At 42.3% G+C, this 27,336-nt stretch overlaps 1 protein-coding gene across 2 annotated transcripts in view; it reads right to left on the minus strand.

Annotated features, from left to right (window-relative positions):
- Thap4 (THAP domain containing 4) overlaps window positions 1-27,336 on the minus strand; it is a 50,087-nt gene that overhangs the window by 1,306 nt on the left and 21,445 nt on the right. For both annotated transcript variants that reach the window (XM_021632078.2, XM_021632079.2), the window contains 3 exons: window positions 22,017-22,176; window positions 10,178-10,287; window positions 8,811-8,914 (listed from right to left, as the gene is read on the minus strand). In XM_021632078.2, the coding sequence (XP_021487753.1) occupies window positions 8,811-8,914; window positions 10,178-10,287; window positions 22,017-22,176 (374 nt within the window). The remainder of the gene's footprint in view (window positions 1-8,810; window positions 8,915-10,177; window positions 10,288-22,016; window positions 22,177-27,336) is intronic.

Here is a 27,336-nt window from a genome sequence, read left to right on the forward strand (position 1 = left end):
CTGGGCTACATAGTGGACATTGTAACAAAGGTGGGGATTGGAGAGCACTCAGAGCCCAAAAAGCAGACTAAGATTGGACCTTCACTTTCCATCAGCTTCCCCAGTCCTAAAGTGCTTAACTTAAAATTCCATTTTAAACAGTTAAGACTTTTACCCTACAAAGTCCTTTTCGAAGAATAATGAAGTGGGGTGGAAAGGGCAGACACAGTGACTTTAATAGCTCTTAATAATGAATGGAAAGTCCAGACAAAATGAGGAAACTGAGTACTTCAGCAAAACAATAACTCAAGTAGGTGTAAGAGATCATGGAGAGTGCTCTACCCAACAACAGCACACACACACTCACGTGTCCATGCGATACTCTACAGGACCAACACTACGTTATGCCATAAACCAAGTCTTGATAGATTGTGTCACAGTTATTTTACATTCACAATAGGATTGAAAAGTCAATTACAATACCAGGCATGGTGGCACACACCTTTAGTCCCAACACCCAGGAAACAGAGGTAGGTACATCTCTTTGAGTTCAAGACCATCCTGACCTATATCACAAGTTTTGAGTCAGTCAGGACTACACTTTAAGACCCTGTCTTAAAAAAACAGATGAATATATGTGTGTGTGTTGGGGGGCAAATTCAGAAAACTCTGGCCAGCTCAAACTGCCAAAACCTAAAATGAAACTGGGGACATTACTACCAAGTCTACAGAAATGAAGATAACAAGAGGATACCAGTGTCCTTTGGTATTGTGGGCAACTATCTCCAACAAAACAAAGCAGGATCACTATCAGTGCAAACAACTGGAAAATTAAAAACAGTCATGTATAATAATGCTATCCACAACCACAAAATAAGAATACATTTAGCACATACATGCAAGGCCAATACATTTTAAACCACTATACAATGTAGGATAGGATAGAGAGAAGCATATGCAGTGAGGTGATTTTCATAACACATAAAGTCAGCTGGACTTTTGATAACAACACCCACATAGTGAGTTTTGAGTGGTCTTTTTAATAACATTTGTGAAGCGCCCTGTAGGGTGCTGCAAAGACCTGGCCACCATCTTACACCACACAAAGCAGTAGCTCCAAAGATCCAGACCTTAGAAGTAACTCTGAACACACATTCTCATGCTTGCACGGCAAACATTTTACCACCGAGCCAGCTCCACAGCCCTAGAATTTAACATTGACTGATTGTTTTGTTTATTTGTTTGTTTGTTTTGAGATAGGGTTTCTCTGTGTAGCCTCGGCTATCCTGGAACTTGGTCTGTAGACCAGGCTAGCCTCAAACTCACAGGGATCCACCTGCTTCTACCTCCTAAGTGCTGAGTTTAAAGGCATGCACCACTACAGCTGGCTTATAATTGAATCTTAAAAGCAATTACAAAACCCTAAATAAACAATAACAAAATCTATTAACAAAATCTTAAACTATGGAACTAGTTTAAGAACCACGTGAGGCTCACAAATCACTTAAAATCGAGACAGAGAAAGACCCCAGAATAAAGGATGGTCAGGAGGCAAAGGTGGTCCTGGGAGTGGCAAAGCAGACATCTCTTCAGTAGGTACAGGGTAGGTGGACATTCACCCGGGCAAGAAGATAGCATCCCACTGTACACACACTGCAGCCTCCACAGAACAGTGACCCAAAGAAAAGGCTTCGTGGTAAGCTGCAAACCTTAAAGAAAAACAGTTAACAGATTCTTGTTGACTAGTACAAGAAAACTATTCAATAAAGCACTCTAAAACTAGAACCCACAGCAGGATCTGATGGTGTACTCCTGTGATCTCAGCCATGTAAGCTAGAGGCAGGAAGGTCAGCCAGGTTATATGAGGCTGTCTTAAAAACAACCAAACAGGGCTGGAGAGATGGTTCAGACGTTAAGAGGACTGACTGCTCTTCCAAAGGTCTCGAGTTCAACTCCCAGCAACCACATGGTGGCTCACAACCATCTGTAATGAGATCTGGTGTCCTCTTGTGCCATTCAGGTGTACATGTAAGCAGAACTCTGTATAAATAATAAATAAATTAATTAAAAAAAAACCAACCAAACAAGCAAAAACCCCAAACAAAACAAAACTACCCAGATCAAACAAAAGTAAAACACAAATTGAGAAGCTACTTGTAAACAACATAATTTATCACTCACAAAATGTGTATATCCAAAGCACAAAAGGATATCCAAATCCAAACTGCAAAAAGAACATTATGGCACAAAAGAACAAGGCTCAGGGAAAATGGCCCAACAGGCTGGATGGCCCATTGGTATGACATCCTGAGGCTGCCCTATGCTTGAGGCAATCCGAGGGACACAAGATAGAATGCTGTTCCAGAGGGCAACCACATTAACAGCTTCTAGGAGGCTGTCATGCAGCAGCTGGGGAAGGCCTGGGCCACTGAGACAGGACAGTTAAGACTGCATTGGCTGACAGCACAGAGAAGGTGGAGTGCACTGGGCCTGGGAAACAGCAATCACTTCTGGGCTCCTTGGTGGTAGTGGTGGGGGGAGAGGTCTGCAGAGGCAGGTAATAGAGGTCAACTATTGAGTCATAGGGTATTAGTAGGACAAATGTTAAGCCCCACAAAGTTCTGGAAAGAGGCTCTAAGGATTTCTGGAAGTAGCATCAAAAATAGCCTCAGGCCAGGTGGTGGTGTTCGGGGCGGCATCTTTAATTCAGTGGATCTCTGAGTTCAAGGACAGCCAGGGACATACAGAGAAACCTTGTCTAGAATAGGACAGTATGCTGAAAATGTGAGTCAAGTAAGAGGCAGACACAAATGTTTCTAACAGCCCCAAGTTAGCAATACCCTGTGGTTCTCCAGTGATGAAGGGATAAATAAGACTGAATTATCAGCTGGACAGTGGCTCACATCTTTAATCTCAAAACTCAGGAGGCAGAAGCATGCAGATCTCTATAAGTTTGAGGCCAGCCTCAAACTTTGGTCTACAAAGTGAGTTCCAGGACAGCCAGGGCTACATAGAGAAACCTTGTCTTGAGGAAAAAAAAAAAAGACTGAATATCAAACAAAGGAACATTACTCAGCCATAGAGACCTCCAGGGTCAGTCATCTTCCCCATGGTGTTGAGGGACTATCCTTGTGCTTAAAAAGCTCCAACCAGAACTTTAGCAAGCTCACCAGACCCTGACCTCTGAAACCCAAGTGGCCCTGAGACTCAAAACTAAGCATCATTTAGCTGATCTACAACCTGACAAACAGAGACCTGAACATACAACCAACAGGGGCATGACCATACCAAAACTACCACAGTATCCTAGCGTAGAACATAGGTTACATCCCCAAACAAATATTAACAACCAAGACACATAATATGCTTCTCTCCTCCAGAAACCAGCACCCTATTGTAGTGTTTCCTTAGAAAAGCAATGTAGCTGAAGCCTGTGAATATATTCAAGGACCTTAAAAAAAAAAGATATGAATGTCTCAGTGAAGACCAGAAAAACATAAGCCACCAGTTGATTGAATTAATGAAAACAATTCAAGATATGAAAATAGAATTTAACAAAGAAACAGAATCACTAAAGAAAAGCCAAACTGAAATAAGCTCTTGATAAAAAAAAAAAAAACTCAGGAAGTCCAAAAAAAAAAAGCTCAGATAAAAGCCTCACAAACAGATTAAAACAAGGGCAAGACAGAATTTCATATCTGGAAGATAAGGTAAAAGGAACGGATAGCTCAGTCAAAGAAAATGGTTAGATCTAAGAAACCAAAGTACAAAAACATTCAGAAAATCTGGGACACTATGAAAAGGCCAAACCTACAAATAATAGGTATAAGGAAGAAGAAACTTAGATCAAAGGCAGAGAAAATATTTTTAGCAATATTATATAAGAAAATTCCCAAAATCTAAAGAAAGAGGTGCTTAAAAAAAGCCAAGTCATGTATAAATGACTTTTTATAACATCACTATTATTGTGATACCAAAACCACATAAAGATTCAATAAGAACAACAACAATTATGGACCAATATTCCTTATGGATATCGGTGTAAAAATTCTCTATAGGTGTAAAAACACCTGGAGACTGAATTCAAGAACACATCAAAAAAGATTATTCACTGTGATCAAATTAAGTTTATTCCAGAGATGCAAGGATATTTCAATGTATGTAAATCAACAAATAAACATGATAAAAGACAGAAACCACAAGACCATCTCATTAGATACAGAAAAGGCCTGACAATAATGCAACATCCCTCAATGATGAAAGTCCTAGACAGAAAAGGGATATAAGAGACATCTCAACATAATAAAGGCAATACAGCAAGTGTATAGCTAATATCATTCTGAAAGGACAGAAACTCAAAGCATTTCCACTAAAATCAGGAACAAGAACAAGGGTGCTGGTTTGGTTAGTTTTCTGTCAACTTGACATTAACTAGAATCATTTGGGAAGAGGGGATTCAACTGAGAAAATGTCCCCTCCAGACTGAACTGTAGGCAAGCCTGTGGAACTTAAGTTTGATTAAAGATTAATTATGCAGGGCCTATGGGGAGCAAGCTAGTAAGCAGTGTTCCCCCATGGCTTCTGCTTCAGTTCCTGCCTTCAGGTTCCTGCCTTGAGTACCTGCCCAGATTTCCTTTGATTATTGACTGTGATATGGAAGTGTAAGCAAAATACACCCTTTCCTCCTAAAGTTGCCTTTGTCATGGCATTTTATTACAACAATAGAAACACAAACCACGACAGTTGTAGACTTTATCCACGCCTGTTCAATACAGCACTTGAAGTCTTAACTAGAGCAGTAAAAACTGAAGGAGATAGAAAGGAAGTTGTCAAAGTATCCTTATTTGCAGACATTATAAATTTTACACATAAAAGACCCTTAAGACTCCACCAGAAAGTCTTCTTAGCTTCTATAGCTTATAGATACTTTTAGCAAAGTAGCAAAATACAAAATTAACATATAAAAACCAGTAGCCTTCCTATATACAAATGACAAACATGCTGAGAAAGAAAACAGAAAAACAGGAGCTTTCACAATAGCATAAAAAAAAAAAAATCTGTGAGTAACTCTAACCAAGCAAGTAAAGACTTGTATAGTATCAAGGTGCTCACCTTTAATTCTAGCCTCCAAGAAGCAGTGGCAGGCAATCTCAGAGTTCAAAGCCACTTACAGATTGAGTTCCAGGACAGCCATGGCTACATAGAGAAACCAGTGGCAGGGGGATCCACAACAGCAGATCCAAACTGGACAGAGTGCAGACAAGGACACACTGTGAAGTCCATAGAGAAGTTCAAGGTAAAATCTAGGCATGTTTCTCAGTGTGCAAGGTAATTAAAGATTGACTCATTTTTTACTGAAATTATGTGTCTACCTATGGATATGTGTACATGTGAGTGTAGGTTTCCTTGGATGCTGGAGGTGAGAGTGTCTGATCTTCTGGAGGCAGAGTTACAAACTGTTATGAAGATGCTGGGGACTAAACTTGGGTCCTTTGCAAGTGTAGTCCGTGTTCTTAACCACTGAGGCCATCCAGTCCCCAAAGAGAGCTTTGGATAACTGGCAAAGTATGGTGCTGGATCAAAGCTATGTACATAAAAACTAAGCAAATGAAAAGAAGAACTTCCCAAAAGCATGCAGGAGAGAATGCATGTGGAGCTCTGTGATCTATTTAGGCACAGCCTGGAACAAGCCAACCCAGTAAACCATGATCTCAACTCTTGAAGCAAAACTGTCCTGCACAAGAGTCTGTCAGTAAAACCTAGATTTCAACACCAACAAGGAGCAATGGACGCATCTTCAGTAATACACGGATCCAAACACTAAAGCAATCAGTTACAACAGTCAGGCCTGATTAAGTCTGAGAACAGGAAATCAAAGGACCTCCTGTGCGCAAATTCTCTAAAACTGACAAATCAATGAAGGAAAACACATACAGAGGCAGGCACACACATACACCCCAAACAAAGAAACCAACAAACAGCCTAATAACCTGGATAATATGATTAGGAAGTACAATTTTTTGAGACAGGCTCTCATGAGCTATCCTTGCTGCTGGCCTCAAGCTTGCCATGTAGCCTGGAATGACAGTGAATTCTTGATCATCTCCCTAAGTGCTGGGATTACAGATGTGTGCCAACATGCCTGGTTTATGTAGTGCTAGCGACTGAGCAAAGGGCCTTGTGGCACCAAGCACACGAACAACTGAGCTACATTCTCAGTCCTTATTTTTTGTATTTTTAAGTCAGAATCTCATTCTGTAGCCCAGGTTGGCACAGAACTCACTATATAGCTCAGGCTTGTTTTCAATTCACAGAACTTCTCCATTTCAGCCTCCCAAATGCTAGGATTATGTGTGCCATCACTGCTAGGAAGTGAGCTTTTAAAGATACAGTCACATAACTCTGAACACAATGGTCAACCTAAGGTTATAAATACTGAGTATCAAACCTCCAATTCCATAATCTCTGCCTCCCACCTCCTCAGAAGGACCCGTTTCATAAATAAAACCCACAGCGAGTTTTCCAGCAAAAAGAAAACCTTGGTGATTAGATATACATTGACAAGTGTGATCAAGAAAAACAGATAACTGAGACACACATTAGAGTACAGGTGACAGAATGACAGATACATTCTGAGAGACCAAATAAAATACTTGGAAAATACGAATCTGCAGCTGGAATAGGGTGGAAGACCTGGATCGATATACAGTATGGAAGAAGATACTGCTGGGGTCTGAGCCTCTGTTCCTATCGCCCATGACACTTTAGCAGAGGTCTACAGATAATCCTGAGCCTCCCTTTTCTAGAAAAGGAACAGCTACAAAGTTCTTACTCCGATCTGTAAATAATGTTGACATAAAAATGTATAGTGGAATGTGGAAAAATCAACAATTTCACAAGTAGAAGGTATGTCTCCGAACCAAGCATAATCAATGCTTTGAAGACACCCTGATCTGCTGCACTGTTAGCATAAAGAGGGGCAAACACAGGCTCTTCTCAGAAGAACCTACAAAACTACTTGATAGAATTTGGTCTTATGCCAAAGACTCTAGCTGTCAGAAAATACAGGTGTTCCTGTTTACCATAAACAGGAAGTCACAAGTCCAGCTGGCCATGGCGGTCAAACCTATAGTCCCAGCACAGGAAGAAAGGATTATTTGAGTCTAGAGATGTTAGATCAACCTCAGAAACAGTGAAACCCTGTCTCAAACAAACAATAACAAAAAAACCAAGAAATTTCCTCAGAATCATCAATAATCAATGAAAAGGGGAAACAGAAAAATTTTATGTGCATAGCCAAAAACGATAAAGTACACAAGCATGTTCCTATATGAAAGAAAGACTTGCATATTTGAAGCTTTTGCCTGTGTTGACACCCTAGAGCTGAAGCTACTGCAGTAGACAACTGAGCTGACACATACTGTTACATCATTTTCCTTCAACTTAATTTGTGTACTGAATACAATCTTGATGCTACAGATTGAACCAAGGGCTGCAAGCATCCTGAGCAGAGGGAAACAGCAGAGCCACACACAGCTTCCAGGATGGGAACTGAGTCAGGATCTCATGCATCCTCAGCAGTACACAACTGGATTCACTGATGAGAATTCATAGACTCCATTGAAAAGTCACTGTGGTGATACACACTAGTCTCAGAGTTCAGGGGTGGAGGCAGGAGGACCAGGAGTTCAAGGCCAGCTAAGTCTACATAGCAAGTTCCAGGACAGCCAGGGTTATGTAGAGACCTTGTCTCAAAACAAAAACAAACAACAGGGGATAAAGATGGAGAAAAGAGCAAATGGACCTTCCTGAAGCTACTAAAATATTAAAATCGAGACATAGTACAATGGAATTTAAAGGTATATGCTCTTAAATAATGTGTTGTTGGTTAAAAAGTTACATACAGGTGGAAAGAAACAGATCTATGTTCCATAAGCATAGTCTAAGAGACACACAACACCTGAACCACATGAGGACCAGAAGCCATTCAGTACGAAAATGTCTGAACATATTGAATCACACAGAAAGGCAAATATGACAGATTAAAAGTCTAACAGAGAAAAGCAAAGCTACGAAAGCACAAGAAATGACATAGTATTTATTACTACTATTACTACTACTATTTTAGAGTAGGAAACAAATTCCTAAGCAGGAACCTGAGTCCAGACATGATAAAGAAAAGACCTGAGGCAGATTGCATTATAAATGAAGGCACTGACTTGGGCCACACTAGCTACACAGGGAACAGACAGCAGATAACAGCCACAGCATGTAAAGAAAGAAAACAAAACAACAAGAGAACAAAAACAAACAAACAAACAAAAAAACCTCCCATAAGTCAATAATAGAATCACAACCTACAGCACAGAGTATATTAATATACAAAATAAGAAAGAAAATGGCCAATAACCATAGAAGATGTACTTTCATTCACAAGTTAGACTGAAAACAAGAATGGGATTGAGGAAGGAACCAATGACTTGCAGGCAATGCTAGTAGCTTCACTGTTAAGCAATTTGCCACCCATTCTAAGTGTATTTACCCCTCTGGCTCAGTAATTTAGGAAAAATTTGTCCAGTGTATTTGGGTATATTTTCAAAAGTATAAAGGACAAACATAAAAGGGTATTTGTGATGGAAAAAACCAACAAATCTGAAAGGTACAGGGACCAGGTATTACAGTAGGGATCATTCATACCATGGAAAAAAGTGTAAAAAAGGTAAGAGCTAGAGAGAGTGGTAAGAAACTCTGGTAAGGCTACAGTCTATTGGATAGTGAAGTACCACTGCCAAGTGCACTCTGGAAATACCTGGGAGGGAGGTTGGGCTCACCTGCTCCACATGGGGCTCCTTCGCAAAGGAGATCCTGGAGATGGAATGGGATGAGATACACAGCTCCTGCCCGTTCACTTCACCCTCCTCCACTTCGACAATACCTGCAAGGGAGGGGCAGTTAGCATAGTCCCAAGCCATTCCCACCTTCAGAAGCACTGTGTGACTGACTGTCAAGGGAAATCTGAACTTTGCTACTATCCAGGTACAGCGTTTCTGTTCTTAACTGAAAGGAACTGAGTTGCTTTTGGCAGATAACAAGACAATGACCCAGAATCAATCTGGGTGTACTCAAACTCAGAGGTTAACGATGAGTGTTTTCCTGTTTTTTTTCTTACTTTTTTGAGACATGTTTAGTCTCTGAACTTGAGCTCAGTTCAACCTTTGGCTAGGCTGGTTGGCTAGCCAGAAAGCTCTAGAAATCTGCCTGTGTCTGTACTCTTAGTGCTGGGGTTACAGATGTGTTGCACTGTTATTTGGGTACTGGGGATCTAGACTCCAGTCCTCATGCTTACATAGTAAGCACTTTGCCCATTAAGTTACCTCCCCAGCCTCTATGCCTGTTTTTGAGAAGGGGTCTCATCAGACTGCTTAAGCTGGTTTGGAATTCATGGAGTTAAGAAATCCTCCTGCAGCCAGGTGGTAATGGTGGTGGTGCACACGTTTAATCCTAGCACCTGGAAGGCAGAGGCAGGTGGATCTCTGAGTTTGAGGTCAGCCTAATTTACAAAGTGACATTCAAGGTTACAAAGAGAAACCCTGTCGTGAAAAAACCAACCAACCAATCAACACACACACACACACACACACACACACACACACACTCCACTCCCCAAAAAAAGAAAAAGAAAAAAAGAAATCCACTTGCCTCACCCCTCTAAGTAATGAGAAGCACAAGGGCAAATGGTCAATGGAAGGTTATCCTCTGATGACCTCATCCTCCGATGCCTGAAATTCAGCCCTCGTATGTGCATTTCTCAGTGGGCTAGGAGTAGTGCTGAGGAAGGAACCAGGTACAGACAACCCTCTGGCTTTTGCATACTTCCATGTCTGACAGTGCCTGGTGTTAGCTCCATTTCAAGCTGACTAATGCTGAACAGGAGTGAGATTGGACAGGATCAAGGTCACACAGGCTGTTGAGTGATTTCTGAGACATCAGCTTGCCAGAACCTATCCTCTGGTTATGTCTTGTGTTGGCACAGGCAAAGTACCAAAACTAAGGTTGTGCTAGGAGGAAGGCTTAAGTCTATGGAGAACCATATTGTCACCATCCCTATAATACATGCCATGAGAAAAAATACATTTGAAAGTCATCAACATGATCACTTTAACACTGATTAGCAGGCCCTGGGTTAGGGGCACCATACCTGTGTTCTGGGCGCTGACAAAGGCCACCTTGTTAGTGTCAGGCTTGAGGCGGATGAAGCCACACTCTCTGTGCATTGGCTTGTGTGTTTCTGGATGGAAGGAGTTGAACCTGTATGAGAAATCAGAGATGTGAAGCAGACATTCGACCTCAAAGGGCTATCCACTAGATGTATTGTAGCAAGATTTTCCTCTGGCCATGACATAATCATTCCATGGCACAGAATACCTCAGTCTCAGAGTCATGGTGATGGGATAAGCAAAACTACACAGTGATAGCTAGGTCTATGTAACAGTAAAGGAGCTTTTATTTTGTTTTTTTTCAGATAGGGTCTGAGCTTTTATTTTTATTTTTTTCAAACAGTATAGCTCTGTAACCCACAGGCTGCCACTGTCTCCCAAGTGCTGGCCTGTAATAGAGTTTCCAACACTCTTAGCAGAAGGGGAGAGTCACAGGACCTTCCCTGGAGATTCTAGTCATAGTTCTCTTCTCTTCATCTTTGAGCTGCAGTGATTTTGGGAGTTTGCTGGAGCAGACTGAGTAACTGGAAAGTGAGCCTCCCTGAGGTCATCATTCATCATGCATGATGCAGTGGGACTTTGCAGAGGTACCACTGAGGGTTACCTATAGTTTTATAAGGAACCTCATTAATCTCATTGGTTTGACAACTGAAGTCTTAATTAGTTGGTGAACAGACATTTGTTCATGTTTCAACCAGAAAAGCTCACACGAGAAACTGTTGTTCTGGTACAACAGATTCATGGTGAATTTGAGAATAGCAATTTGTACAGACTTTGGTGGGAGGCAGCTCTGAGGATGGCTTTTGTGCTCCATGTTCATTGAGTGGCATGCCTCCTTGATGAGTGGCATCCAACCTGAAAACTGCTGAAGGACCGGAGAATACAGTTCTGGAGGGTAGCAATATGGGACAAGACTCTACCAAGTTGTGAGAAGTTTGTGGCTGTTACTATACATAATAAAATACGCTACCGAGGCCAGGATGGCTGCCCAGCAAGTCCCTGCTTACATAAAGTGAGAATTACAATGGAAAGGGTCATGTAGTTATAATCCCCATGTCTCTAATTTAGCAAGTAAATTAGATAAAAGAGGGTGGGTTTAGAGTTGCTGGTTCGCCAATTCTTGCTGCTGGAAGGGGCAAAAGTGAAAGAGAGCACAAATTGGATCTGTGTTAGAGTCCCTCCTGTGATTAAAAACCTTCAATCCCACGGGAAGAGTCAGATAGTGAAGACAGAAAAAAATAATGTAAAGATGACAAAAGTACCTGTCATCCAACTTTTGACATATTGAAAGTGTAAGATTCAGCACAAAGACTAGGTGTACAGAAGGTCAAGAGTCAGGGGAATACTCTGTCTTGGAACAGCTTGCGTTGGGATGGACTTACAAGAAGGATGTGAAAAAAACTTACAGGTTGGCTTACTGTTGAAGGAAAGTAACTTGAATAATGTAAGCCATCCCTTCTTGGGACAAAGGCTGAACAACCTGGAACAGGAAGGAAACCAGTTCCTGGTGGCCTGGCTCATATATGCCATTAGGGACACTTGGTTATCAACAACTGAGGTCACCATGAATCAGGGTCTGAAAGGAGGAACAGAGGCTACTGACGGAAGGTAACAGAGGTGGTGTATGGTGCCCAGTTCACTAACCAGCAAAGGACTATTTACTCCATTTAAATAAGCTCATTCAGCAGGCACCTGGGGAATGGCAAGTGCTTTAGCTGCTTAGCTGAGCCCCTTGCTAGGTGTAATCTATAAGGTAGAAGAGGTTTTGCTGGATCTGGGTGACTTAAAATGACATAAGTTGGGTCCTTAAAAGTGCTGCATCAATCAAGTGGAAACAAAAGAGCTTAAAGCAGATAAGAGTTTGTCCAGGTCATTTAAAGGCAAATGTGATAAGATTTGTGTCAAATTGAAATTCCTAAGGAAAGAAAATGACAGAAAAACAAACACTATTCTAGTGAGCTTCACAGAAAGAATAAAATGGAAAAAAAAAACAGTACAGAGGAAAAATATGAAGCTTGTGGATAATTATTCACCCCTGTCCCAGGTACGATGTGTACATTTATTTCTCTCCTGCAGGAAATTATGTCAGGTTGAAAACTATGGAATTTTAGCAGCTTATGTAGTTGAGGGAGAGGCAATGACAGTGGTTACTTTCACAGAGCCCAGAGTCTGGGAGACCCAGGGAGCCAACTGAAGTGGCAGGTGTGGGAACCACCTGTTCCCATTGGCTCTGGGCTGTGCTGAGCAGCTTAGGCTAGCACATCAGGAGAGGAGAAATGGTTGTCAGCATCATGGCAACAATGCCCACGGATGAAGAGGCAAAACAGCTCATGGAGAATAACTAGCCATAGAAAGCTACATAAAGTAGTACCTTCTATCCATGCCACAATATGCCTTATGCTTGTTTGAGAATACAACTGAGATAAGTGATGGAACTGTTCTCATGCTGTGCTAGACCTAGTAGTGCAGGTTTTGGTTTCTTAAAACAAATAAACAAACAAACAAACAAACAGACAGACAGACAAACAAACCAAAAACCAGTTATGTTATGTAAATATGTTTTTGTTTTAATCCCAGGTGTGAGGTATGGGGCTGCTTTAGTTTGTCCACACTGTTAACTATGATTGTCCCATAGGGGCAATGATCTTTGCTAGCTACAGATAGCTTATATATCTGAGAGTATAAATGCCAGAGCCTAAAGAGGGACAAGGGGCTCCGAGAAAGAAGGAGACTGGCTCCTCTTCTTGCTGCTGCTGTTTGTCTTCCTACCGTGTTTGTTATTGCTGGTTTGCTAGACTGCTAGATATCCTAAAACGAAGACTGGACTTTCCCCAAGGAACCCAATGACCCTAACCAGCAGAAAGTAGTAAAGAGAGTTATACACCTTCTTGCCACTAACCTTCTTTCTCTCCTAGCTAGTTAGGGGGTTGGAAGGTATTAAGGTAAGTAAGAGTTAGAAGGGAGCTAGAGATATAAGAACCCAAATAAGATATATAAAAGTACACCAACAAGTGTCACTCAGATGTGGCTAGGCACAAAGGGAAACTTGGTTTCTAATGCTGTAGAGAAGAAGGCAGGGTATGAAGGAATGAATATACTGTTTGAGGATGTCAGCAAAAAGTTCATAGTGGCTGTGGCTGCTGGGTTCTCTCCTATTTTGCTCCTGAGTGATTTTCTACTTCTTTGTCTTCTTCTTGTATTCTTTTTTTAAAAAAGGTTGGGAGAATAGCTGAAAAATCAGAAGGGTCTCTCAATGCTCTCATTTCTGAAAGGACTGCAGAGTTAGCTGTGCAACTAGAGAGTCTGCAGGTAGAGATGGAAGCACTTAAAAAGCAAATAGCGCCGCTGATAATGAGAGAACAAAAGGGTTCAGACCTGATGCCTGAGATTGATAACTTCTGCAGGAAGAAAGAGGGAAGCAGACTAGGCTGGAAGGCAGATTTCCAGAGCCCCTGTGTGAGGCAAGGGGCCAGGAAGAGCAGGACGCAGTACAGGAGGGCAAAAGGGTTAATCCTGAGCCAAATGAGCCACTAGAGGAGTGGCCTGGGATTACAAAGTCACCATCAGCTTCCCAGTAATTGTGCAGCACATGCCTGCTAATGATGTTGGTCATGAATATGAGGTAACATGGCATCCAATTGAAATGTTAGACCTAAAGCATTTTAAAGAATATTGTTTCCTACGAAATGAATTCTCTCTTCATTGAACAAATATTAAGTAACTGGGCTACTCAAAATAGAATTATTCCCCAACTTTTGGAAGAGATTGATGTCAGTTATGCTAGAAGCTGGTCAGCAGTTACAATGGTTATTGTGGTGGAGAGAAGAAGCCATGAACACAGAACAACAAGATAATGCAAGGGGGACAAACGTTAAAGATCAAGTGCTTGGTGAAGGTACTATTCTGACTTACAAGAACAAATCTGATCTGGTGATGTGGTTATAGAATAATGTCCTGTAGCAGCTATAAGAGCTTGGGCTATGGTTGAGGAGCCTAGGAAAAGATCTACTTCATTTACTAAGATAATACAGGGCTTTGGATAAGCCTTCACAGATTTCTTAAAATGATTGGTGTAGTGGAAGTTTTGATTTCTTTAAAAAACTCAGTTATGTTATGTAAATATGTTTATATATTTTAATCCTAAGTATGGGATATGGGACTGCCTTAGTTTATCCGTAGCTGATAATTATCCCATTCAGGGTGTGGTCTTTGCCAGCTGGTAACAGCCTCGTGAGGCATGGGGAGGGCATGGTGTTTGTCAGATGCAGTTAGGATAAGTATGAGAGCCCAGAGAGAAGCCCAGAGAGAGCACTTTGAAGAAAGAAGGCTGCTTGCTATGTTTGCTGGTTTGCTTGTTCCCTGATCTGCTGGCTATCCTGATGACTGAGATTGGTACTGCCACCAAAAAAACCCTACAACCCTTCCCAGCAGGAAGAAGTAAGGAAGTCTATGTCCCCTTTCCTTTCTAATCTTCCTTCTCTGCTACCTAGGGTTGGGGGGTAGGAAGGTAGGTAGAGACTTTAGGAACCCCAAATAAATTAGTTTAAAAATATTAGCACCTAGATTGTTATCAGCTGTAAACAAAGCTGTATCAAACCCAGACAGGTGTTAATAGAGACCTTGGTATTTGAGAATGCGAATACTGAATTAGGAGAGTAATTAGACAATTAAAGGCATGAGCAGTACCAACAGATAAATGGATAAGAGACACAACTGATATTGGCCCTCATGAGTAACATGCCAGTGTCATAGGACAAGCCATAGCTAGAGGTCTCAGATATCAAAATACCTGGTGCTTTAATTGTGCATTTAGAATGTTGCCATTTACAAAGAAATTGTATAGTTAGAAGCCTCAGAGCTCAAAATGGCAAGTATGCTAACTGGAGAATATGGTGCTTTCACCTGTAGCAGCAAACAAGCAGTTCGCCTGCAAAGGAATACCCAGGCCTCCCGGAATTTGTAGCTGCTGTGGTAAAAGAAGTCACCGGATTAATGAGTGTAGATCCAAGAGGGACATACGAGTAACCCTTACCATCAGGAAACGAACTGAGGGGCTTGTCAGCTCAAGGCCCTACAGCAAAAAATTTGAGCCGTTTTTCTTTGGTCAACCAGGAGGTAACAAGCATGCAAGGAAACCCACAATTAAGTACAGCTGATCTCATGCACTCTACTGAAAGCAGTGTGGCTCTGGATATTACCGTAGATAAACCTCTTATCCTATCCTCAAAGGTTGAATGTTACAAAATAACCAGTAGTGTTTATGGTCCTTCCTGTTCAGGGACAGTAGGACCTTTACCTGGGATTCCAAACATTACTCCCTCCTGTTCACCCAATTTTGCAAGTGATCCTGGGAGATGCTAGAGTATATAGAAGTAGAAGGTTAACTAAAAGGGATGATAACGGAAAGAAGTGAATTAACTTCCCAAGGATTTATTGTGCATTCAGGTGCATTATAGATGGAAAGTGCAAGGAAGAAGTTAAAATTCTGGCATGTGTAAACAAGAAAATGCAAATTAATACAGGGAATAGAATTGCTAAGTTGTTACTGTTTCCTTATATTAATGGCAAAGCTTCTCCAGAAGAAAGAACAGGGGCATTTGGGAGTACTGGAAAACGTGTGCTTTGGCAAACAGTGGTTACTGATAAGAGACCCAAACTATTATTGCAAGTGTATAGTGTTGAAATAGAAGGACTGGTAGATAAAGGAGCTGATGTCACTGTGTGTGTGTCCCTGTATTTTCTATTGTTGAACGCTGTACAGGCAGAAAGCTAAGTGCTAGCAGGAGCTTGGTATCGTCATTTCTGCAGCCCATCACCAGCTTTATATTTTTAAATGTTTGTCCTTCCACACCTGCTCAAAAACACGAGAGTCAGAAGCCCTCCAAGCCTAACGGCAATCTAAGAGATGTATCAGGTGTTGTCTCGATGCTGGTTGGTTGTAATGGAGATCTGACAGCCAGTAGGTGGCGCAGGAAGCAGGAGGGCAGAACTTCTGGGCAGAGAGAGTGAGGCAGGGAGATGCAAGTTGAAGTGGGAGAATTGAAGAGGACATGTAAGGGAACAGACACAGAGTGGAGAATGGAGGTAAAGAGCCAGCCACGTAGCAGGTCGTAGGGTTAGAATATCCAGGCTAAGTTTAGACAGAAGCTGGGAGACCACTGCAGCAAAAGGCCTACGCTTTATTAGAAGTCTCAGTATCTGGCAGGTTTGAGAAAGCCCACAATAACCTGAAAAACAGTAGAAACAGCAACTAGAAAGAGTAAAAGAGGGTATCCTGCATGGTTGGAAAACATGCCAAAAGCTATGAGGATGTCAACTAAAAATTAGGAAGGCTCTCTAAATCATAAACACTACTGCCACTGTTGCTGGTTACATGTCAGAACTAGAAGGCCACTTCTTCCTGCTGAAGACACTACAGACTTTGGCTGCAGAACATGGAAAAACCAAGCTGGACTCAGCTGGAAGTTCCTTCCATGCTTGCTGACTTTGGGGAAGAATTGCCACCAACAATTTTATTTGCCTGCAGACCCCAAGAGCTACACTATCAAACTTCCAGGCTGGTTTGCCCACGGGCACAACAGCGGCAGTGACTATTATGAGTGCAGCCAGCAAGTTTCCAGCTAGATGCAAGACTTGCCCCTCAGAGGAGAACTCACACCTGGTAGTGCAAGTCAGGACAAAAACCTGTGGCTGGGAAGGCCATATGCCTCAGGCTCAGAAGGGGTTTTGTTTTGTTGAATGGTCATATATATCTATCTGTCTATGTCTGTAGCTTATTAATACTATTGGCCTTGGTGGTAGAGAGACTTCTCAATGGGAAGTGGTAAGGTGCAAAGACTCATAACTGGTAAACTGCTGAGAATAATGCCTGTTTAAGTGAGAGAGTGGCCCACTACTTAAAAAAAAAAAATCCATACATATATCACCTTTCCAAGGCAAAAGAAATGTTGCAAAAATTTTAGTGCCAGAGGATAGGATCTGATGAGCTATGCCCTTTTCTTTCACATATTACATGGTCATCCAATTGCCATGCTGGAGCAGAGACTCCCTTGTCTTGGAAGCCATGGGAACAAAATGCACAGAACAATATGGTGATGGCTAGGTCTATGGTAATGGAGCTGTCAACATTCTTTAGCATAGGACCTTTACCTGGGATTCCAAACATTACTCCCTCCTGTCCACCCTATTTTGCAAGTGATCCTGGGAGATGCTAGAGTATACAGAAGTAGAAGGTAGAAGGTTAACTAAAAGGGAATGCTGTGATGCAGCTTCTACGAGATTGCCATCCATAATGGGGTGTACTGTGATAATGTAGCTATTTGGGAACCACCCACACTCCATGAGTAACCTCTCATCCATGCTCTGTAAATATGTACAACTGCAGCTAGATTTTTTTTTTTTTACTGCTTTGTGGGTTCCTTTCTCTCTTCCACCCCTCTCCACCCCTTTACTTCTCCCCTTTCAACCCCCTTAACACTAGATAGTAGAGAAAAGAAAGGATAGAGGTGAAAGGAGGCACCGTTATCATTAGACTACTTCCTGCTAATTGGAGACTTCGAGTTCTTTGGGACAAGTTTGATCTTCACCATCAGGGTATCTAATTTCTTCTTCCCCTTTCTTTGTGAATGACTACTTGACAAACCACAATCAACAGCATCCAACTACCAACTAGCCACAATAGCAGGCCTGCCTCTCAGGTATAGAAATATATATAATTTTTATATATTTATATATGTATAATATAAATATATTTCTATAAATTATACATACATATATAAAAATATATACCATTTATATATCCTCTGAAAAGTTCTCAGAATCCCAAACTTCACACACTCAAGGAAACTATCTGCTACTGGCAAAACCACACCCCTGCTAGAGGAAGTCATAGTCACCTGATGTGAGGCAGCCTTGTATCCCCACATCTGGGATTACAACAAAAATATGTTCCTATAACATTTCTGTGTGTGTGTGTGTGTGTGTGTGTGTGTGTGTGTATGTGTTTCTGAGACAGGGTTTCTCTGTGTAGCCCTGGCTGTCCTGGAACTCACTCTGTAGAGTTTATTTGCCTGTTTTATCCAATGCTGGAATTGAACCCAGGGACTCACACATGCTTGTCAAGTCTTCTACCACTGAACTATATCCTTAGTTCTCTTTTAAAATTTTATTATTTTTTATTTATGTATATGGGTGTTTTGTCTGAATGTATGTCTGTATACTACATACATCCCTTGTGCCTTAAGGCCAGAAGAGGGCACTGGATCTCATGGAACTGTAATTACACATGGTTGTTAGCTACTTTGTGGGTGCTGAGAATCAAACCCAGAACCTAGGTCCTCTAGAAAAGCAGCTAGAGCTCTTAACCACTAAACCATCTCTTTAGTCCCACACCTAGCTCTCTTTAGTTTTAAAATTTGAGACAATCTTGTACATAGCTGTTGAACTTGTGATCCTTTTGCCTCAGTATCCTAAATGCTGGGATTAGAGGCTTTATCTTACTTGGCTGTGCTAGACTTTTTTGAGATTATTTAATTTTTCACCATGTGTATATGCATGTGTAAGCCACATGTGTTAGGGTACCTGTGGAGGCCAGAGGCTGGGAATCCCTGGAGTTCCTGGTAGTTTTAACCCACCTGAGATAGGTGCTAGGAATTGAATTTAGAACATTTTGAAAGAGAAATATGCACTCTTAACTGGTAAGCCATCTCTCTATCCCAAGTTTTTTATTATTATTTTTTAAATGTGTATGGGTGTTTTGCCTACATGGATACCTATACATCAAGACATGTGCAGTGGCCATGAGGCCAGAAGTGGATATCAGATACCCTAAAATTAGAGATATAGATGGCTGTTAGCTGCCATGTGGGTGCTGGGAATTGAACTTCTAGAAGAGCAGTCAGTGCTTTTGATCCTACAGCCATCTCTTAGCCCTAGGTTATTTTTTTATTATCCAGATTTCCTAGCTGATTGGTGTTAGAGGATGGTTTTGTACACTGTGTATTCAAATGCTGATTTCTGTACTCAAACATTTGGTTGCAGTCAGGACACTGTCATTGCCATTATTATGAAGCATCTCCTGTCTCAATGTTGTGTAAAATTGCTCACCATCACTTCTGATTGGTTAATAAGGGGCTGAAGCGCCAACAGCTAGACAGGAGAGGATAAGCCAGAACTCCGGGGGCCCAGAAAGAAAGGGAGGGTCTCAGGTGGGGACCTAAGAGTCAAGATGAGATGGATGGAGAAGGAGCAGCCATGGTGAGATTTAAGATGGTAGGTAATGAACAATGTGGCTGAGAAGTAGGCCAGACCAACATAGTTGGTTAGAATAGCTCAGTATCTGTCCATCTTTAGTGTCTAAAGCTTTTAATAAATATGTCTCTGTGTCATTATTTGGGAGGTAGAGCAGGCATAGGAAGTCCCAACTCTGAAAAGTGGTCCTGAGTTGCATAAGAAAGCAGGTTGAGCAAGCCACAAGGAACAAGCCAGTAAGCAGCATTCTTCTGTGGCTACTCCTTCAGTTCTTGCTTCCAAGTTCCTGCCTTGACTTTCTCAGTGATGGAGTGTGAAATAAACATTTCCCCATCCAAGTTACTTTTGGTCATGGTGTTTTATCACAGCAACAGAAACCATAACTAAGACACTACTCTCCCCCTTTGTAAGCTGACTTGTTGAGTAGTCCAGGCTGACTCATGATTAGCCGTCCTTAGCCACAGAATGCTGGGGGTTATGGAACATGCCTCCAACAATCAGATGATCTCTTTTTAAAAAAATCATCTTGTCAGGTGCGCTGACACATGACTTTAATCACTGCACTCTGGAAGAAGGGTATATGGCAAGCGTGGTCTTACAGAGTTCCAGGAAACCCAGGGTTACATACAGACCCTGTCTAAAACAAATAAACAACCCTCTCAAAAATAAAAAAAACCAACCAAACAAACAAAATAAAGAGAAAATAATCATCTTATCCCCTTTCATATTTTACTTTCAAACTGAAACAAATGTATTTGCTGGATATGGTGGCACATGCCTGCAACCCTAGTACTCTGCTAACAGAGACAAGAGGACTGTGAATTTGAAGCCAATTTAGGATACACAGTGACTTTCAGACCAGTCTGGACTATATAGTGACACTCTGCCTCAAACACAACAAAACAAAAACAGTAACAACAAAACAAATGCAGGCTGAGTATCTCTAGTCAGAAAACTCAAACCCTAAATGAGGGCGAGAGACATGGCTCAGAGGTTACCAGCACTTGCTCCTCTTGTAAGAAGACCCCAGTTTGTTTCCTAGCATACATACGGTAGCTCACAACTGTCTGTAACTTAAGTTGCCAGAGGATCCAACACCCTCTTCTGGCCTCTGCAGGAACCAGGTACACATGTGGTACACAAACATGCAAACAGATATTTATACACATTAAAAAAAAAAAAAAAAAAAAAAAGGTAAAACTTCAAACCCCAAATGGCCCAGGCATGGTGGCATATGCCCTTATAATCCTAGCATACAGGAGGCAAAGGCAGGCAGATTTCTGAGGACAGTCTGGTCCTCAGAGTTTATAGTACATAGCATATGGTTATATGGTATATATAACCATGGCTACACAGAAAAACACTGTCTTAAAAAAATCACCCCCCCCAAAAAAAAAGGCCCAAACCCACAAGAAAACCAAAGACTGAGGTGGTATCATGTCAGTATTCAAATAGTTCTAAATTTCAGGGAATTTTGATTTTGGCTAGTGAAGCCTAAGCTAATATCCCTCGGATCAGAATATCTGACTCTGGGCTGGAGAGCTGCCTCAGTGGCTAAGAGCACATTGCTGGTCTTGCAGTTAGAGTCCCAGCACCTACAACAGGCAGTTTTCAACCGCCTCAAACTCCAGCTTCAGACACCCCTCTGACCTCCTTGGACACATACACAAGACACACATACATACACAGAAGTAAATAATTTTTAAAAAAAATCTCTGAATGTGAAATGCTTCTGTAAGTATTTCAGGTAAGAGACACTCAATTTGTACTAATAAGAAGTAACTCTGTAAGATTTAAGACTATACTTACTACATTTATCTGTTTGTGTATACATGTGTGTAGGGGTCAGTGAATAACTTGGCAAGAGTAATTTCTCTCCTTCCACCATGTGGGTCCTGGAGATTGAACTCAGATCATCAGGCTTGGAGGCAAGTGCCATCACCCACTGACCATCCTACCAGCTCCTAGATAAAATCCTAACACAGAACTGTATAATGGAGACTGAAACAGAATTAAAATTTTGCTTTTTTATTTTATGTACTTTTTTTTTTTATATGAGGTGCTGGGGAATAAATCCACGACTGTAAATAGTAGAAAACCACTCTACCACTGATATCTGTTCCCACCCTATTCAAACTTGCTAAGCACATATATTACTTTTGTAATTACACTCCTTAAAGGCAACACTATTTTCTACTGAGAACCATAATACTTGCTTGAACACCTCACCTATTGCAGGGCAAAAGTAAAAGAATGCCATATGCTCTTATTTCAGCAGTGACTGACTTCCATACAGGTAGACTGACACTAGCAATTTAATTAAACACACACCAATAGCTTTTCTGCTTGGACTAACTAGCTTGTAAACATGTGGTTTACAAGATTAAAGAATATCAAGGAACATGAGTACTATTTTCACCAACTCTGTGCCTCAGCTGCCAGGTTCTGGGAAAGAAGAGAGCTTTTCTGAAGCAAACCTAAAGCTGCTTTTGCACCTTCCTGCCTGGCAGGTCTGATTGGTGTGAACTTATCTGAAGACCTAGGCAGCCCATGAGTCAGCTGTGGACTTACGAGAAGTTGAGCATAGGCTGGCCCACATGAGATATGTGCACCTCCTCCAGGTACTGGAAGGGCTGCAGTGTCGGAAAGGTACCAACTCCCGGCGGGTCTGACAGCCAGGTACCCAGCATCCAGGACAGCGGCTCTACCACTGGGTTCATCTTGGGAGGCTCTGAAAATGAGAAGATGGAACAGTAAATGACTTGCTTCCTCCAGTGTTTTGCCAGGCTCTGGGTAGAGAGCCATATGCTGCTGGAACATGCTTTTGCCAGAAGAGCCACACAACCCACAATGCTCTGTGATGAGATCCTCTGGAACCTCTGGAGTGTCCAGACAGTCTGGGCAGTGAGGGGAATGAAAAGGAGGCCAGACCACCCTCCTCCAGCCCCTGGCTGGGATTGGAATGTAGTATGGGAGGAAAGGTGCAAAAGGAAGAGAGTGAATAAGGTGGGCTACAGAATTAGATGTGAAAATCAACAGGGCTGGAGAGGGCAGCTGGACTGGAACTAGAGGCTGACAGCTTCCAAAAAAATTTACTTTTTTCAGCTGTGTCTTCTTCATACCCATGGCAGAGTTCAACTGTCTGCGTTACTGTGTGTGAAGGTGACACACTGGGTGGTACTGGGGATCTGGAAGCAGGGCTGAAGGGCAGCAAGGCAGGCTGCTTAGACAGCTCTGAGAAGACAGGGACTCAGTGCTGCTCAGAAGGTACTTTCTGTGATATGACCTAATATCACCACTGCTCTCACCCCAACTCTGCAGGAGGTTGTGGAGAGCCTTACAAGGCTGATTCCCACACGTGGCCAGGATACTTCTAGTACCCTTTCTTTCTTTCTTTCTTTCTTTCTTTCTTTCTTTCTTTCTTTCTTTCTTTCTTTCTTTCTCTCTCTCTCTCTCTCTCTCTCTCTCTCTCTCTCTCTCTCTCTCCTCTCTTTCTCTCCCTCTCTCTCTCTCTCTCTTGACAGGGTTTCTCTGTGTAGTCTTGGCTGTCTTAGATTTGCTTTGAAGACCAGGCTGATCTCTGCCTTCTGGAGTGCTGGGATTACATGCATGTGCTACTGCACCTATTTCTGGTACCTTTCTATGACTTAAATGTGAGTACTTGAACCTGGAGTTTGGAAAGCAAGATGGATGAGCTCATCATTCTTCATCTACCGACTGACACATACCACCTTCCGAGATCAACGACCCATAATGTGTTCTCCAGGTGTGGAGGGCTGGCTAGGTCAGCCTTAGGAACTATTTCAGCTCTGAACTGAAAAAGTTGGGAAGAATATCCAGAAAGAGGGAAGGCCTTCACAGGGTTCCACATATGTGAGAATTTCGGAATGTTGGTTTCTTTAAAAACAGAAATATATGTTTTTGTTTTAATCCCAGGTGTGGAGATATGAAGCTGCTTTGCAGCAGCTGACTATGATCTGACTTGTGCTCTAGCAGAGGTGTGATTTTGCCAGCTGCAGCTAGTTTCTGCAATGGTGTATATAAATGCAAGGGTCCCAAGAGGTGGGGTTGATTGTCGGTTGCTATTGGTACTGGTTTGTTAAGTAGTCATGTGCAAAGAAGAAACAAGAATAATAGATACCCTGATGGTGAGAATCAAACTTGCCCCAAAGAGCTCTATGTCTCTAATCAGCAGGAAGTAGTCTAATGATAACATGGCTCACTTTCCGACCCCTGTATTTAGGGATCTCTTTCCTTTCCTCTCTATCCTTTTTCTCTCATATCTAGTGTTAGGGGGTTGAAAGCATAGAAAAAGGGTGGAGAAGGGTGGAAGAAAGAACTCACAAAACAGTAAAAAACCAGCTACACCCAGGGAGAGAAGACAACTTATAGGAGTCAGTTGCCTCGGCAGCAAGTGCTTTTACCCACTGAGCCATCTGGACAGTCCTTAAAAATGTTTTTATTGGGTTGGAGAAATGGCCAAGCTGCTAGGAGCACTTATTGCTCTGGAGGACTGAGGTTCAAGTCTCAGCACCACATGGCCATTTGTAATTCCAAGAGATCTGATGCCATCTCTGACCTCCTCAGGTGCCAAGCGTACCCTTGGTGTACACACATACATGCAAGTAAAACATTTTCACATAAAATAAAATTTATTTATGTATAAATTTGTGTGTCTTGTGAGTGTAGCAGGTCTAATTCTGGACCTCTTCACTGAGTAACAGGCAGACCAAGCTCCTGCATACTCCCCTACACTTAGGGTGCTGAGTGAGACTCCATACCTCAGTTGAAGCCTCTACCCCAAGGGGCAGGGGTCAGCTAGAAGACACTCCAGTGGACCTTGTGATCCATTACAGGGCTTAGAGAACGCAGTCATGCTCAGCAAGACAGGGCAGTCTGCTGCCTCAGCACTCAATATATCTCTGTGAGAAGCCATGATGGACAGGTGACCTGTACATTGTCTATTGAGGAAACACCAGTTCTCCCTTATAGCTCTTCTCACATAATTATTAAAAATAACACATGAAAGCTAGTTCTGTTAGCATGCAGTTTGATGAGCATGTGTGTCCTGTTAGCTTGTATGCCTGAGGATCTTTCTGGGATGCATGTGTCTCTCATGCATGGTTAGCATGTATAGCCTGTGAGTTTGTATGTCCTGTGAGCACCTTAGCAATCTCTTCTCCATTCTCTTCCCCTTTTTGTTCCCCTGTTAGGAGCCTGCAGGCAGGCTAAGAATGATCTATGCCTGCCCCCTAGGGTGGGAGGCTTGCAACAACAAGCAGAACAGTCTCCTGACAAGGTGTACTAGGAGAAGGTGGAGGTTATGTAGGTGACCCATGGAGAAACCTTGGCTTCTGAAGGAAGCAGTCAAGTACCCTCTCATAAGGTAGACCTAGACTCAAGGCCTGTACTAATTAATGTTCATGATCCACACTTGGCTCTAGTCATGTACTCCCTTTAAAGGAAGTCTCAATAAGTATTACAAGCCCCAGACCTAGATGTCCCTTGCTAGAATCCACTATGCCCATTCCAATCCCCAATGTCCTCTGTAGACCCTCACCTTTGCCTGGCACTGCCTTTATTTTAGAGGCCCCCTATTGGGGGCACTCAGCTTCTCCCTCCTGGGGTTCTCATGCCTGAGTTATTATGGGGTGACATGTTTGTTTCTCCAGCAGAAACAAGCTCAGGCCCCCCTAAAATTCTGTCTTTACACTGTTTTCCAGCTAGTGAGACCAAGGGAGGACAGTCCTCAAATGTCAGACTGAGAGACATGGTCTAGGAAAGGGACAACAAAGAAAGAATAAGGCAGGGAGAGACTGCTACTGATTCTTCTGACCCTGCTTTCTTCCTTCCAGTCTGCCTGAGGACCTTTCTGGGATGCATAAGTTAGCATCATCTCTGGCGCTCCCAGGAATTAAAATAATTTAAAAATGTGAGGGTGCTCACTGCTGAGTTGGATCTCTAGATAGAACCCAGAGTGGAAGGGGAGCACTGACTCCCCCAGTGGGTGCTGGACATTAACTCAGGTCCTCTGGAAGAGCAGTGAGCACTTTTAACCACCGAGTCATCTTGTCAGCCCCTAAAATTTTGTGTTTTTTAGTCAGGTCTCACTGTGTGACTGAGACTGACCACAAGATCATCCTGCTCAGCTTCCCTAGTGTCTGGGTCCCAGGATGAACTTAAGCTAGGTAAGATACCCTGAAAATCCTGAGCAAGACTGCTGCCTCTGCAAGACCACTCTCCATAAACACAAAATGCCCAAAGGTCAGATGTGAGTGGGCCTAACCTGGGGAAGCTAAAAGAAGCAAAAACCATGGGGGCTGGAGAGATGGCTCAGTGGTTAAGAGCACTGTCTGCTCTTCCAAAGGACCCGGGTTCGATTCCCAGCACCCACATGGCAGCTCACAACTGTCTGTACCACCAATTCCAAGGAATCTGACGCCTTCACATTAACGCACATAAAATAAAATTAAATAAATTAAAAAAAAAAAGCAAAAACCAGAACAGTCTAAGTAAGAAATGATCTTCATAGTGTTAGGTATTTGAACTCTTGGTTCCCAGTTGGTGGCACTGTTATCTGGGGAGGGTTAGGAGGTATGGCCTTGCTCTGCTTTGTGCTTATGGGTAAGGATGTGAGGTCTCAGTTTCCTGTTCTGGCCACCATGCCTGCCATATCCCTCTGGAACCAGAAGCCCAAATAAACTTTCTTCTGTAAGTTGCTGTAATCACAGCAATGGAAAAATAACTAATATACCCAACTAACAACCAAAGAATGTAAAAGTGAAGACATGGAAGCACAGGTGAATGGAGCAGAGCTCCTTCATGGGAGACATGCTGGTGCTTCCCAGCACAGATGTGGGCAGAGTTCTTATCAGCATACTCAAGACCCTGGATTTGAAACTCTGCGAAACAAAACGCACCCCCACCCACAAAGTCCAAACTATAGGACACAATAAAGTGATTAAAAAACATTAAAAACCATTTAAGAGGTGAGCATGGAGCAGGACCCAGCAATAGCTCTACCCCCAGGGACAGGCCCAACAGAAATGAAGTACCCACCAGAGTCAGACCTAAAGTATTGGCAGCAGCATTGTTTACCATAGCCACAAGCAGAACTCACATCCAATGCTTGCTGAGCAAGACAGCACAGCACATCTAGATAATGAATATTATTCAATCATAAAAGCAAACTAGTTTCCAGCTGTACAACATGGGTGGGTACCTATGTGAAAAAAGTCAGACCCAAGAGTAGCACTGCCTGACCCCATGCTTGAGAAATGTCTAGGGTTCCCATGACAGAGAGGGAAAACAAGTCAGTGTTTCTCCATGGCAGAAGATACAGGGCCAACTGATAAGACCACAAGGAAAGAACAGGGGCGGTAAGAATCTTGTAGCTGGGCTCAGCTTCCAGTACCCTATGCTTGTTGCACACCTGAAGTGGCTAAGTCTGTAGCACTAGAGATGTGGCTAGCCCAGGCATATCCATAGGCTTCCCAAAACCCTACCCAAAGTGATTTCCAGTATCCCAGAACTTTAAAATCACTGGTCACGGGACTGGAGAGATGGCTCAGTGGTCAAGAGCACTGTCTGCTCTTCCAAAGGACCTGGGTTCAATTCCCAGCACCCACATAACAGCTCAAAACTGTCTGTAATGCCAATTCCAATGGATCTGACACCTTCATACTAATGCACATAAAATAAAATTAAATAAATTATTTTAAAAAAATCACTGGTCATTTTGTGAGATAATATTTTGGATGATGATGTCAAATAATGTAATTATTAAAATTAGTTATACTAGTTTTCTTTTACCTTCTTAAAGTGGTTGTTAAGAAGTTTAAGTTAGGGGCTAGAGAGATGGCTCAGTAGAGACCTGAATGACCTAACAGCC

The sequence above is a fragment of the Meriones unguiculatus genome, chromosome 15, assembly GCF_030254825.1.
Source record: "Meriones unguiculatus strain TT.TT164.6M chromosome 15, Bangor_MerUng_6.1, whole genome shotgun sequence".
Taxonomy (NCBI): domain Eukaryota; kingdom Metazoa; phylum Chordata; class Mammalia; order Rodentia; family Muridae; genus Meriones; species Meriones unguiculatus.